The following is a 16,138-nucleotide window of genomic DNA, read 5'->3' as shown; positions in this document are numbered from 1 at the left end:
TCGTCAGTCACAGAACATGCAGATATTAAATCTTGTTGTTGGAAAAGATGTCAGCGAGCTATATTAATCCAACGTAATACTAATTTTATTGTCTCAAATGAAGGTGCCACCACCAGAAAGCCCATCTCAACACTGCCAATTGTGTACAGCGAGTTGCATATATCCCCAAATCTCTGAATGTTTCTAGTCCCTTAATCAGTGTTGATAGAAATTTGATTCATGTACAGTTGGTTTAAGAACATCACCTGCATGATAAACTAAATAATGTTTTATGTAAAAAATTGCAGTTGTAATTGTAAAATTACAGTTGTAGTTTATCCCGGAAAGAACTAAGTAAACTATTCTTTCCTCATAACTACACAGAAACGGTTACGGTTACTAATCTAAATACACAACCCCTTCACTTATTATTTTGTAGCCGTGCGGTCTATGGCGCCTTGCCACGGTTCGGGCGGCTCCCCCTGTAGGAGGTTCGAGTCCTCCTTCGGGCATGGGTGTGTATGTTGTTCTTAGCGTAACTTAGTTTACATTAGATTAAGTATTGTGTAAGCCTAGGGACCGATGACCTCAGCAGTTTGGTCCCATAGGAGCTTACCACAAATTTCCAGTTTCGTTGTTGTTCTGTACTTCACAAGTTTTCAAAGAAGATAGAATATTCGGTCATCTTTCGGGCATGTACGCGGGATAATATTATTTTTTTCACCCATACTGATTTATACTTACAGGCGTATTCGCAGCCTCTGCAAACTATTACTTTACTTAAAACTCATGTAACGTCCAATGCTGAGAGATTATAGGGTGAAGTGGAACACTTGGAGGAGGTATTCAATAAAAATGGATGTACAAAACATCAAACGAAAACGCCAGACCAATCAAAGGAATAGCAAGAAGAAAGAGGTGTAAAATCAATGGACTTCTGTCGCATGTGGAAAATGCTTCTTCAAAATTTGCAACAGTGAAGGAACGTAAAGTGGTTGTGACCTTCTTCCTCCTAACGGCCAAGACCACATCTCTGGATAAGTCTTATGGTGTGGTTGGCCCTGCTTGTCTAATGTGGTGTCATGCCAGCCCATAGCCTACTTCTCTTGAACTTCGTCAAGAACGTGCAATTTTATAAGTAGAGACGATAGTTCCAAAATTACAATCCAAGAATGTTGATACTTCAAATTTCTAACTCTGGAAAAAAAAAATTATTCTACAAAAAATTTAAAAGCTGCGTGTGAAGAAATAACTAACTTAACAGGCGTCGTAAGGCACAGTGTTACCAACCGACCGCCATGTCATCCCCTGCCTATAGGCGTCACTCCTCAATCAAGTAGCTCCTCACTTGGTCTCGAAAAGGCTGAGAGCACCCAGCTTGCCAACAGCGCTCAGTAGACCCAGACGGTGATCCATGCAAGTGCTAGCCCATCCTTACTGCACCTGGAACTTGGTGATCTGATGCCATCACTGTGGCAAGGTCGTTAGCGCAAATGGAGATATGCTAAGTTGGAAACATGACACTCCAACCACCATTAAATAAAAGATGACGAGAAGTTAATAATTTGTATGAATGCCACTGGTTCGATGGGGACTAAATAGCTATTTCAATAAGAGGAGGGAAGAGATGATTAGAATTTAACGTCCTGTCGACAACGTGGTCATTAGAGACGAAGCTCAGGCTCAGATTAGGGAAGGATGAGGAAAAAAGCCGGCCGCGCCCTTTCAAAGGAACCATCCCGGCATTTGCCTGAAGCGATTTAGGGAAATTACGGGAAACCTAAATCAGGATGGTCGGATGTGGGTCTGAATTGTCCTCCTCCCGAATGCGAGTTCAGTGTGCTACCCACTGCACCATCTCGCTCGGACCGATTTCAACAAAGGGCATTGTCATTCAACCAGTGATGGTGAGAACACTTCTAGTGGGTATAGGATCAAAAATGTTAATTTATTCTGATAAGTACCATTATAGATTTTATTTTTATAAAGAAGTATTATGCAAATAAAAAACCCTTAGAATAAAAAGGAGTATGCATCACATGCATATTTTCACGTTCACCATTGCTGGCTGCCCGGATCCCAAAAAAATTCTATTTTCAGTTTTTTTAATGCTTTAGTGAGAAACAAAGCAAAAGACGAAGCTTTCAGAGAATATAAAATGGTTGCATCATATATATTTTTTGACATCCTCATAATGTTTCTGACGGCCTTAGTCACAACGAGGGGCATACTGACTTTGTTTATAAATAGTTTATATTTCTAATAATGCATACAAATATTTTATGAAGTGTAAGGTAGTTTCTGAACATTTAATTTTACGAAGCATTAGTTAGTGCACAGGCAACACATGTCCAAGAATCCCAACTGCACTACTGGCCATTAAAATTGCTACAACAACAAGAAATGCAGATGATAAACTGGTATTCATTGGACAAATATATTATACTAGAACTGACATGTGATTACATTTTCACGCAATTTGGGTGCATAGATCCTGAGAAATCAGTAACCAGAACAACCACCTCTGGCCGTAATAACTGCCTTGATATGCCTGGGCACTGAGTCAAGCATAGCTTGGATGGCGTGTACAGGTACAGCTTCAACACGATACCACAGTTCATCAAGAGTAGTGACTGGTGTATTGTGACGAGCCAGTTGCTCGGCCACCATTGACCAAACGTTTCCAGTTGGTGAGAGATCTGGAGAATGTGCTGGCCAGGGCAGCAGTAGAACATTTTCTATATCCAGAAAGGCCCGTACAGAACCTGCAACATGCGGTCGTGCACTACCCTGCTGAAATGTAGGGTTTCGCAGGGATCGAATGAAGGGTAGAGCCACGGGTCGTAACACATCTGAAATGTAACGACTAACCTTGTGTGGATGCTCTGAAAAGCTAATCATTCGCATATCACAGTATCTTCTTGCTATCGGTTAAATTTCGCGTCTGTTGCACATCATCGTCTTGGTGTAGCAATTTTAATGGCCAGTAGTGTATAAGATAATCTGCTTTTGTTCGTTAAGTCGTCAACAACCATTAAAATACGAAGTAGCATAAAACAACTGAACTTCTTGTCACGGCCACCTGGACTGTAAAGTCCACGTGTGATTGACGTATCACCTGGAAGATTAGGTCTGCTTAGCAAAAAGCGATCCTCTTATTGTAACAGGTCCATCGTGCGCCATTAGCGCTAGTGATGGATGCCAGCCAGCATGCTTTCATACGTTCAGGTCAGTTCTCTACCAAAGTGTCGAGAATAGTGGGAAAACTTCGTGGTTTTGTTTTATCCCGTAAGCTGACGGAGGCCCAAACTATTTGCAGCGAGTACGATCGAGAGCTGCTGGCCGCCGTGCGACATTTCTGTCTTATGTCTAAGCTAGGCCGTCTACAATTTACGCAGATCATAAGCCAATCACCGTTAACAAGATCAAGAAAGATCGTTGCCGTGGCATTTCTGACAGCTGGAGTTTACTGGGCAATTCACAACATACTCGTACATAGTGCACACCGGATGGCAGAAAATGTAGTGACTGATTTTTTTCTCAGAGTCGGCGAAATTTCTTTTGCATTAAACTACCTTCAGCTTAGGGTAGCACAAGCTACGAACGAGCAACTGCAACAAAATTTGCACGACTGTACAACAGCTCTTCAGCGCAAACAAGTGTGGTTGTCAGGTGCACAGGACCTTACTCGTATATGGTCTGACGTGTCTAGACTCTCACCTGCTTGGAACACTATAAAGAGCGGTTTTTTGGCAGTGTTCGCAACCTCATCCATTCCACTGCAAAAGCCACCATTAAAATCATTATCGAAAAATTTGGGTGACCCAGTTTTAAAAAAGACTGTCTAGAGTGTGTGTTGCATGTCAACAGTGCAAAGTTGTCAGGCAAGTATTCAAGCTTGCGGAAGAATTTACTGAGACAACAAATAGTTTTTCTCACGTTTACATACTCCTCATAGACCCATGTCCGCCATCGTAGGGACATCGCTGCATATTTACAACTGTACACACAATCATTCTTTAGATGAACGCGTGTTAATTATAACTAGACGTAGGCAAACATCGCAGTACCCACATCCAGCGAGACCATACTTATTGAAAACTAACAAATATGCAGAGATGGCGGTAGGCCTTTTGTGTTGGCCATCATGCCGGTGTGGGCGTGGTGGGCCTCCATCTGCTCAGAGTTATATACATTGGGCGGAGGCAACAGCAGTTGCTGAAATATCAGTAGAAATAACAGCAAACGCCTTCCTAAAAGTGTGGGTTTCTCGTTTTGGCTGTCTGTCTCATATTACGACGAACTAGGATGATCAATTTGAGTCGTCACTATTTCTGGAACTGTCTAGATGGTGTGGGTCCCAGCATTATCATACCACCACCTAGCAACACGCAAACAATGGGATGCGGTTGTGTGTGTGTGTGTGTGTGTGTGTGTGTGTGTGTGTGTGTGTGTGTGTATGTGTATGTTTGTGTTTGGAGCTTACGGACTCCTAATGGTGAGGTTATCAGTCCCTTACAAACATTTGGATAAAATAGCAAGTGTTAATACACACCCTGAAACAACGAATAAAGACTAAAATGTGTTTTCCAGGAGATTAATACTGAAGTAAAACGACAAAGAACCTAATAGAAAGATACAGGGAAATCTGAATGGTTGTCCACGTGGATAAGCCAGTCACCCTGTGAACACCTTCAAATCGTTCCCCTAAAACCCTGAGAAAAATACTGGACAGGTCACAGAACTTTAAAACTCGAACCACATTCGTGTGAACGGTACTTAAAATGGAAGGCGGATCTGTCGGCAAATCCAGTAGGAAAGCTAAATACGGTCCAATAAAATGTGACACACAGTTATTTGTACCCCACAAGCACCACATATTGGAGGGTCCTCTAGCCGGAGTAAGAAGCCATGTGTCATGGACTGTGGCCTATACAAAGACGAGTAAGAAGGACCTCGTCCCGTAGACGTCGCTGGAAGGACGTACACCACGGAGCTTATTGAAAATGGGATGACAGATCGCCGGCATACAAAGCTTCGCCTATGTGCCATGAGAATAGCTGCACAGCTGTGCTACCACTGGTTTTGCTGGCCCTCCAGACAGCCCATAACCCAGACCTTGGATCATCAACTGCAGAAAGACATTGCTCCTGCCGTCGGAGTATTTTTCATCAATCGGAGACAGAGCTACTATATACACTGAGGTGACAAAAGTCATAGGATACCTCCTAATATCGCGTTGAAACTCCTTTCGCAGGCGTAGTGCAGAAGCTGGACGTGGCATTGACTAAACAAGTCGTTCGAAGTCCCCTGTAGAAATATTGACCCAAGCTGCCTATACAGCCGTCTATAATCGCGAAAGTATTACGCGTGCGCGATTTTGTGTACGAACTGTCATGGCAACTATGTCCCATAAACGTTCGATGGCATTAACATTTGGAGATCTACGTGGCTCAATGATTCGCTCGAACTGTCCAGAATGTTCTTCAAACTAATCATGAACTATTCTTGCCGCTTAATGGTGCACTCTCCTTCACAAAAGTTCCATCATTGTTTGGGAAATGTTGTGTATGAATGGCTGCAAATGGTCTCCAAGTAGCCGAACATAACCATTACCATTCAGTGATGCCTTTTGGCGATTTGGGTCCATGGTTTCGTGGGGTCGGTACCTACCATCAGCTCTTACCAACTGAAATAGGGTCTCATCTGGTCTGGGCACGGTTTTGCGGTAGTATAGGGTCCAACCGGTATAGTCACGAGTCCAGGAGATGCGCTGAAGGCGATGTCGTGCTGTTAGCAAAGGCACTCGCATCGGTCGTGTGCTGCTGTAGCCCCTTAACGCCAAATTTCGCCGCACTGTCCTAGTGAATACGATCGCCGTACGTCCCATTCCGATTTCTGCAGCCATTTCACGCAATGATGCGTGTCTGTTAGCACTGAAAACTCTCCGCAAACGCCACAGCTCTCGATCGTGAAGAGAAGGCCGTCGGCTACTGCGTTGTCCAAGGCGAAATGTAATACCTAAAATTTGATATTCTCAGCCTTCTCCTGACAATGCGGATCTAGAAATAGAATGTCCCATGCGTAATTCCAAGTCTGTTAGATCCCGCCGTAAGGCCATAGTCCCGTCGGAGACCATTTCACATGGATCACCGGAGTACAAATGACACCTCTGCCAACACACGTTTACACCTTGAGTAAGTGATAATACCGGCATCTGTATATCTGCTTACTGCTATCCCATGGCTTATGTCACCTCAGTGTATGCTGGTACAAGTCAACCTGCCAGTAGCTAATCTGCGCCCCTCACCAACGCCTCGACACGGAGATCGAAGAGTGTTCTTCCACTACGACATTTAGACACGCTCACACATGATATTGCGAGAGGACGTGGTTCTCCCTTCGTTGCAACCACGATACTCCGGACGTTCCCAGACGCTAAAACGTGAGAAATGTACCGCAAAAATAATATAAAACGACAAGTAAATGACTGTGTCAACGGAACGGATAAAAGCAGTGTATTTTCTAACTCCAGATGTACGTGGACAAAAAGTAGATAGACTGGACACTACAGCAGCTACTTAGATTCAACCAGACAGTGATGCTGGTCAGAGCATCAGCCTCGACTCAGGAAACGACCCCGCAGGAAGTGCCGAAGAGACCGGCGGGCCAGTGGGAACGACGTACATACTCGATACTCGCCCATCCCCAGGAACTCCACTCTAGCGGTTGATTGTGGGGAGGGGGGGGGGGGGAGCTGTAGCATTTTTACTCTTAGCTGTAGTTTTGACAGTTCTTTTGCCTTTTGGTTATCAAGTGAGAATCTGATTAATGAAGTGAAGAAATCTTGTTAAACTGAGTACGTGTATGTCTCCATATATTAATGGCTGTGAAGATGGAAGCAATGAATAAGATTTTCCAGCTCGACAAACACTGAAAAACCACTCATTTTACGTCTAAAACTCTCAGACTCTCAGATTATTACAATGTCATCCATTTTAACAGTTAGCCATTTAATGGGTAATCTCTGTGCTTTTGTTGACGCTGTGCCAGGTTTGTTTTTCTCTTAGACGCATTAAGTTTTATCTATGACTGACACTCATTCTCCCGACAGTGCTACCTCTGACGCACGCGAGTTTACTCCACAGTATCACGTTAAGTGAAAATAAATCCTGGCGGCCACTCAAATTGAAGACGACTGTAAAGTCATCACCCGAAATATCTCAAGAAGGAATTACACTATCGCTAATGCACTCCCGAAAGATGATGAAATGATAGGCTACTGTTACGTCACATCCCCTCCTTCACTAAATTTATCGCTACATTTATTCTTCTTGTGTCTCTTGTACTTGGCTGAGAAAATGACCTTGGTATTTTTCCATGGCAACTCTATCATCGGTGCAGAGACCGGGCTATTGTCGGATATATAAGGCATTGGAAAGCGTACAGCTGGGCATCAGTATTTCTGTGGCGACTACAGAAGGTATTCAGAGACGCTCATCATGATAAAACAGGCCGTGTGTCTGCTGCTGCTAACAGGATGTGCCGGTAAGAGCGCCGTTTGCTTGCATCCCCCCGCATTGTGCTGCTTGTCACAGGAGGCAGTAATTTTTATTATCTTTTTTTCTCCTTATACTAGGCTGTGTAGTCGGTTAGAATTTCAACTTGAACCTCTACATCTTTACCCTGCAAACCGGTGTATAGTGGCGAGCCTTGAGGTCTAGTGCTGAAACGCGTGCCTGGAAAACGAGAAGTCGCCACACCGAACACCGGAAATTTTTCAGTCTGGTTTTTAACCTAGTCTTCACCTGTCGGTGTTACGAAGATACGCCAGGGACAAAGTGCGATCAGCATTCCACGTTAAGCTGTAGGTCCCCTTTCCCCTTTTAAGTTTAGAGGGGTAGGTTAGCGAGACGTATGTCTCGCAAGTGACGTCCAGTTGAAAGACTTGCACAGGCCACAGAGCCATGCGAAATCATTATTACTGTACAGTGCGTGGCAGAGTTCGATTCGACTCAACATTAGCTACTCGATCGGGGTACAGAAGCATCTCTGCCTAATTTCTCTTACGCAGGCGAGTTATAGAATAGTCACATACGTTTTATGGAATACCGTTTCTAAAACTTTACCCAGTAATTCCCACGTAAGTTCCTCTGTCCCACTTTCTCTGTGAGGTATAGCATATATGATCCAAGTAGCACACGTGTGAATCTGCTGTAACATATATTTAATGAGGACTACAAACACAATTTGTATACTTTTTCCAGTTCATAACGGGGTTGGTACAGCGATCAGTATGCATGATACAAAGAAATAAGCGATCTTCGTTACAGCGTTAAAATATTTTATTGTTTCCCAACGACGTGTTTCACCTTTATTCAGGCATCTTCTGACTGCCTGATATTTGGTAGCGATGGGTACATGGGACGCCGCTGATAAAATATCCCAGCAGATAAATGCCTCTTGTCAAAGCTGTAAAAACATTGCATTGCACTTTATTACGGCGTGCCGCGCAGTCCAATGCAACGAGAATATACACTACACCTCCGGCATGCTTATGATGCAAAGCTTTACCAAAGGTCTGATCCCATTCGGTTTGCATTCGACTGCACGAAGTGCCGTAATAGGGACACCGCACGGTGTTTTTAAAGCTTTGACAAGAGGCATTTACTTGCTTGAACGTTTTATGAGCAGTATCCCACGTACGCATCGCTACTAAATGTAAGCCAATCCGAGGACGTCTAAATAAAGGTGAAAGGCGTCATTCGGAAATATTAAACAAATTTAACACTGAACCAAGACTGCTTGTTTCTTCATATCATTTGTTTACGATTTTAGTTGCAGATACAATGAACAGCCAACAAATTTAGGTCTTCCAAATGTTTTTCCAACACAAATTTGACGTCTACGAATCAACTTCGTACCGCTTCTTAGTTTTAGCCATAATGTAAACTGTGAGAAAAAAAAGCGTACTCAGTAGCTCAGGTAGCGGGCCGGGGGGGGGGGGGGGGGGGGGGAGATCTGGCCACACCGCTGACCAAGGCAAACCCGGCAAGCACGAAGACAAAGAGTAGGAACCCTCGCTGTGTGGGGGTGGGCAACACCTTTCTGAAATGTAATTCCACACTTTTGTGGGACGGAAATAAGCAGATGTAACGTACGTGTACAGACAAATAACTGATAACAATTTGGGAAAATTTGAATGATTTATTGACGAGTTTTCATGAGGGAGATCTTCAAAAACTGAGCAAGACAATAACGCGTTGGTTCTCTTTTGGCTTTTGAGCAAGCACTTACTCGGCTTGGCACTGACTGATAAACTCGTTGGGTGTCCTCCTGAGGGTTATCGTGGCAAATTCTCCCGAATTGGCTCCAAATCACTAGCTAGGTGTAGGTCCCTGCCAATAAAAAGTGCTCAGTAGCGGAGGGGGGGGGGGGGGGGGGAGATCTGGCCACACCGCTGACCAAGGCAAACCCGGCAAGCACGAAGACAAAGAGTACGTGTGTGGGGGTGGGCAACACCTTTATGAAATGTAAATCCAGGATGGCTTGTCATGAAGGGCAACAAAACAGAGGGTACAATATCGTCGATACTGCACTCCACAGCGGAGTATGCACTGTATACAAGTTCTGTGGTAGATTTATTGCGGAAAGCGAGATTCCAGTATCGAGTCAAGATTCTGCACACAGTATTAATGTGCAATTCCAGACGAGTAAAAATCACTTACAGGTACCACTGGTAGAGATCAATCGGCATACACTGGATGAGACTCCACTTATGAAGTTCCTGGGCATCTAGGTGTATATCAAACTGCTAGGTCTTTTGCACATTGACAGCTGTCTGAGAGTGTTGACAAACAGGACTGCTTGCGTATTTTCCAAATTTCCATTCAATTATGCCCTATGGTATAATGTTATGGGGCATTGCAACTAAGGTGGAAAAGTGGCCATTCTATAGAACCGTGCAGTAAGAATATTGCATGAAACTGATAACCGAGCACCGTGTAGAAACGTCTTCAGGGACGTAGGGGTGCGTCAGTCAGTACAATTATTCCGTAAAAGTATTATTGGTTAATAACAAGATTGACTTTAGGATGAATTCATGAATTCACAATAACAATAATAGAAGTAGACATAATTTCTGTGTAGACCATACGTCAACCTCTAGGATTGAGGATACTCATGCAAAGTGTATAACAGGTTGCCAGTGGAGAACATGTAGGACACTGGTTATCCTCAACTACACACATCAAAAAAGTTTTGCATCACCTCGGTTCCGAGTGTTCCGGAACCTGTACAGAAATTGGAATAGAGATCAACATAAACATCATTTCCGCCCTTTTTACTCCTCATGAAAATCACACATTGCTTCTTGTACCACCACACAGCGAGACCCTCAGAGGTGGTGGTCCAGATTGCTGTACACACCTGCACTTCTAATACCCAGTAACACGTCCTCTTGCGTTGATGCATGCCTGTATTCGTCATGGCATACTATCCACAAGTTGTACGGATTGTCCCACTCCTCAACGGCGATTCGGTGTAGATCCCTCAGAGTGTTTGGTGGGTAACGTCGTCCATAAACAGCCCTTTTCAATACCTCTCAGGCATGTGCGATAGGGTTCTTGTCTGGAGAACATGCTGGCCGCACTGGTCTAATGATGCCGTTCTCCTGCAGGAAGTCATTCACAAGACGTGCACGATGGGGACGCGAATTGTCGTCCATGAAGACGAATGCCTCCCCAATATACTGCCGACATGGTTGCACTATTGGTCGGAGGATGCAATTCACGTATCGTACAACCGTTATGGAGCCTTCCATGATGTCCGCACCTTTTGGTCGTGCGGTAGCGTTCTCGCTTCCCACGCCCGGGTTCCCGGGTTCGATTCCCGCCGGGTTAGGGATTTTCTCTGCCTCGTGATGACTGGGTGTTGTGTGCTGTCCTTAGGTTAGTCAGGTTTAAGTAGTTCCAAGTTCTAGGGGACTGATGACCATAGACGTTAAGTCCCATAGTGCTCAGAGCCATTTGAATCATTTGAACCTTCAATGGTCACCAGCAGCGTACGTCGGCCCCACATAATGCCACCCCAAAGCAGCAGTGAACCTCCAACTTGCTAGACCTCGCTGGACAGTGTGTCTAAGGCGTTCAGCCTGACCAGGTTGCCTCCAAAAACGTCTCCGGCGATTGTCTGGTTGAAGGCACATGCGACACTCAGCGCTGAAGAGAACGTGATGCCAAGCCTAATCGGTCCATTCGGCCTGTTGTTGGGCCCGCACCGCGCTGCATGGTGTCGTGGTAGCAAAGATGGACCTCGTCATGACGTCGGAAGTGAAGTTGCGCATCATGCAGCCTATTGATCACAGTTTGAGTCGTAACACGACATCCTGTGGCTGCACGTAAAGCATTATTCAACATGGTGGCCTTGCTGTCAGGGTTCCTCGAGCCATAATCCGTAGGTAGCGGTCATCATTGCAGTAGTAGCCCTTTGGCAGCCTGAGAGAGGCGTGTCATCGACAGTTGATGTCTCTGTGATTCTCCTCCATGTCCGAACAACATCGCTTTGGTTCACTCCGAGACGCCTGAACACTTGCCTTGTTGAGAGCCCTTCGTGGCACAAAGTAAGAATGCGGACGCGATCGAACCGCTGTATTGAATGTCTAGGCATGGTTGAACGACAGACAACACGAGCCGTGTACCTCCTCCGTCTAATAGGCGCTGTTCATGCATGGTTGTTTACATCTTTGGCCGGCTTTAGTAACATCTCTGAACAGTCAAAGGTACTGTGTCTGTGAGAGGATATCCACAGTCAACGCCTATCTTCAGGAGTCTTGGGAACAGGGGTGATCAAAACGTTTTTGATGTGTGTATTTACAAACAAAATAAGAGAATACCTTGAGACATTACTGACACTTCACGCTAAGCAATAATTTTAATTTTTTCCTGCATTTCGTAGCTAATTTTGTTTATAGTGTACTGGGCATATTTAATAGGAGGAAATTTTACGTTTTCTGACCGTCACCACTCGCGGATTAGTCTGTGTGTCCTCTTTGTCAACAAGAGGCGGTCATGAATCTCATTAGAAAGGGCGAAGGTCCCCTGGGAACTGGGCAGCTTTCGAGTAAGTAAGGCTGCAGCCTGCATGTTGCTTTTGTGGGCCGAGCTGGCGACTCTCCCTGCGCTGAGTGGAAGGCGACATGTCGCCACTGCCGTCCCTATTCTGTTTGGACATCAGGCTGTGAGGACGGGGCGTGAGGCGTGCTTGGGTAGCTCAGAAGTTAGAGCTCTTGCTCGCGAAAGGCAAAGGTCCCGAGTTCGAGTCTCGGTCCGGCACACAGTTTTAATCTATCAGGAAGTTTCATATCAGCGCACACTCCGCTGCAGAGTGAAAATCTCATTCTGGAAACATCCCCCAGGCTGTGCCTAAGCCATGTCTCTGCAATATCCTTTCTTCCATGAGTGCTAGTTCTGCAAGTTTCGCAGGAGAGTTTGGAAAGTAGGAGACGAGGTACTGGCGGAAGTGAAGCTGTGAGGACGGGGCGTGAGTCACGCTTGGGTAGCTCAGATGTTAAAGCACTTGCCCGCGAAAGGCAAAAGTCCCAAGTTCGAGTCTCGGTGCGGCACACAGTTTTAATCTGCCAGGAAGTTTCATCAAAAGAAGAGACAGGACACTGATTTCGACCGGTGTGGGAAGGTCCGCTGCTTTCGCTCCAAATTTTGGTGTACCTGATCGCACTGCCTTTGACCTTCGTGCAGAGAAGCCGAGCAGTCGATGAGCCGCTGATCCGTTCCTGTACCAACCTCTTATTTGTTAATGTGTGTTCTGAGCACTAGGAGTGCGAAATTTCTGCAGGATTGCCCCGTTATTCTATGACATAAGCGATATTATGATTTGTCGCATTGGCAACAACATTGAGTTGTCGTCTTTATAAAGAGTTTTTTAGGACATTGTGGACGGAGACCTGTGTTTAGTGGGCATTTGACCGCTGCCTCCTGTGAAGCTCACAAGAGTCACAACTGTGATGGCTTGGTCCATATTCTCAGCGGTTCATTACTTGCTTGTTGTGACATGTAACTTGTGTTATTACTTTCGTTATAATTTGTGGCATCATGTTGTAGTTTTAACTTTGTTTTTGGCGATGTGCCCCGTGGGCAGATCTTGTTGCACTGTCTCCTACCAATCTCCCACAATTTTTGTCACTACCTCACAGCATTAGCGCCATTTGATCATTTGATTTGAGTTTTCTGTCAATTTTTGTCGTGAATCTTGTCACCTATTAGAGAAAATCAGCGTCTATTAATCAGAGGCTTTAGTTAGATCCCAAGATCCTTTATATGAAGGGCTTATGCCAATAGTGGTACAAGTCCTTTTTTGTTCATTCTGAGATACAGAGTCCTAAAGTTAAATGAGCGCTGAAAAATGTGCAGTTGAGATACCAGAAATATTCAAGTATATATACTCAACTGCAGATTTTATATATACTTTTATATACTTTTTATAAATAATTGAGTATTTCTGGTATCTGAACTGCAGATTTTTCAGCGCTCATATAACTTTAGGACTCTGTATCTCAGAATGAACAAAAATTGACTTGTACCACTATCGAAATAAGCCCTTCATTTTGTCCTACAGCATTTCCATGGTTAGGCGACCCACTAGTAATAAATATGGTCCACATCTGAGCTTCTTGTTGTCACTGTGACAGCGTTATCCCTCTTCATAGTGGCCAAGCTTAAAGATCAGTTACACTAAGAATTTACAGAAAAAAACGAGCATTGCCCTCTCGTTCGTTTGCTTCATCAGAGATTCGTTATATAACGACCTTTGCACTTATACTTCTGTACTCTAATCCAGAACCGAGACGCAACTTGCGACCTCATTAACCTCTTATATTACGTTTCATCACAATAGTTGCGCAGTTGTAATATTTGTGTTGGATGGATATTAGTTTCGCCAGTGTACAGAGAGGTGATAGTGGTCTGTGTAAAATTAGACAAATATTTCATTTAAAGTGTTAGATGATAGGAGCAGCTGAGTGGTATGGGAAACGCTATAGCTTTTTCTAAACAACCTATTTTTCTCCTAAAACACCTGTCTAAAGTAATCTAGAGGTAATTATCAATAAATAACATTTTGAATAGATTAGTGCTTGTCACAATTTGTCATCAGCACACTTTACAGAAGTAGCTAGCAGTGATAGATCCTGCCTGTTAACGTATAACTTAATTCGTTCCTAATCGCCGAAGGTTGTCCTTCATGACGCTTTGGCGTCACGATGCGTGAATGAATGTGTGGATGTCTGAAACCCAGCGCACTCTCTGCTGTACAATAAAAGATAGTCTCTAGCAATAAACTTCTTTGTACATGTCGCCATACACCTCTGTGTCTGTTTCCAGTCGCATACCCCAAGGTGACGATGCTGTTCCGGGAGCCGGACAGCTACCTGGGCGAGGTGCAGTGCTGCCACGGCATCTTCAACACTCCGCACTACTACAACGACGTCTACCAGGTGACCGCGCTCTACCTCAGCTCGCACATCCGCAACTCCTCCAGCTTGGAGATCGGTCCGGAGCCGCAGAACATCAGGGTCACCATGAGCGAGCAGCCGCCCGGAGGGGAGTGGAAGGTGGTCGCCTCCTACAACTACACAGAAGTCGCAGAGCCCCTGCAGCTCCTGAGGATTCCCATGAGCTACACCACCAACACGGCCTCCTGGTTCATATTCGAGATCTGGTACGGTGGGGCCCTCACCTACCCTCAGTACTCACCTTTCAATATTCCCGTCGCACCCTACAACACCACATTCAATTACTACATTCTTGGCATGGATTACGAATACCTTGGTGTCCCAGTATAACAGACGAATTGTGTATCAGGTAACAAACATAAGCTACACTCTGTTATTCAGTATGTATCAAAATCGAAAATGCTTGAAGAAAATTATTGACAATATTACTAAGCATTATTGCATATGTTTGTATTATATCTGCTGAAAATAAACCTTGGAATGAAGAGTACCATATCCATTACCTCTTGTCTGATTGTCTTTATACCCCATCACAATGCTCTTTTTCTATTCGTTGTTTTGTTTACATGGATTATTAACCCATACAATCGCCAAGTGGTCTACCAATACGGGACTCTAGTTGAAACGTCTTAATACGAGGGCTATCCACAAAGTACATTACGTTTTGGAATTAAAAATAAATAAAGTATTGGAAAAAATTTTATTATATACAGATGAAAGCCACACTTAAATACTACTTTTCTACATAATTGCCATTTAAATTAAGGCTCTTATCCTAGTGATGGACGAGGTTGGAAATTCCTTCGTCGTAAAATTCGGCCGCCTGCGCCTTCAACCACGTGGTTACCTCTTCTTCAAGCTGTGCGCGTCGTCATCAAAGCACTGCATAGCAAACCACTTCTTCAATGCTGGGAATAAGTGGAAGTCGCTCGGTGCCAGGTCGGGACTGTACGGCGGATGAGGAAACAACTCCCACTTAAAAGATTCGAGAACTTCACGAGTGGCATTTGCCATGTGGGCCCGGGCGTTGTCGTGAATCAGCAAGATCATTGAGCCCAACTTTCCCCTGCGCTTGTTTTGTTTTGCTCTTCTGAGGTTCTGCAGGGTTTGGCAATACCTTTGAGAGTTTATTGTAGTGCCTCTTTCCAGGAAATCCACAAAAATCACACCTTTTCTGTCCCAAAAGAGGTAACCACGTGGTTGAAGGCGCAGGTGGCCGAATTTTACGACGAAGGAATTTCCAAGCTCGTCCATCGCTACGATAAGTGCCTTAATTTAAATGGCAACTATGTAGAAAAGTAGTATTTAAGTGTGGCTTTCATCTGTATATAATAAAAATGTTTTCCAATACTTTATTTATTTTTAATTCCAAAACGTAATGTACTTTGTGGAAAGCCCTCGTACATTTTTTACTTGAACCGAAATAACTGAGAAGGTGAAACTTCTTAATTTAATTCTGATACTGCTGAGGGAAATTGAACGCAAGTGAACCTGCTCGAACTGCTGACTGAAACTGAACGTACTGTTTCTTTGCTTGTCTTTATCATTTCATATCTGACCCACAGAATTATTCCTGACAAATACAATTCAAATGCAATCTCACTGCTCAAACAATTAACACAAAAGAATGGC

General features: G+C 44.3%; 1 protein-coding gene across 1 annotated transcript; it reads left to right on the top strand.

Moving 5' to 3' along the window:
• The first annotated feature begins 7,444 nt into the window (after positions 1-7,444).
• LOC126456337 (uncharacterized) lies at positions 7,445-15,001 on the top strand. The gene is made up of 2 exons (XM_050092090.1): positions 7,445-7,527; positions 14,376-15,001. Exons 1-2 carry the CDS (start codon positions 7,482-7,484, stop codon positions 14,834-14,836), a joined length of 507 nt encoding a protein of 168 aa, XP_049948047.1. The 5' UTR covers positions 7,445-7,481; the 3' UTR covers positions 14,837-15,001.
• Positions 15,002-16,138: the final 1,137 nt, after the last annotated feature.

This window comes from Schistocerca serialis, chromosome 2 (assembly GCF_023864345.2).
Source record: "Schistocerca serialis cubense isolate TAMUIC-IGC-003099 chromosome 2, iqSchSeri2.2, whole genome shotgun sequence".
In the NCBI taxonomy this organism is placed as follows: Eukaryota; Metazoa; Arthropoda; class Insecta; order Orthoptera; family Acrididae; genus Schistocerca; species Schistocerca serialis.
The sequence above is the reverse complement of the archived record's forward strand: the minus strand, read 5'-3'. Positions and strand labels throughout refer to the sequence as shown.

What these genes read in the sequence shown, in the direction of transcription:
- LOC126456337 (XM_050092090.1), top strand. Translation starts at nt 7,482, where the DNA reads ATGATAAAACAGGCCGTGTGTCTGCTGCTGCTAACAGGATGTGCCG. An exon ending in GCTGCTAACAGGATGTGCCG is followed by an intron (nt 7,528 to 14,375) that starts GTAAGAGCGCCG and finishes GTCTGTTTCCAG; the next exon opens with TCGCATACCCCAAGGTGACG.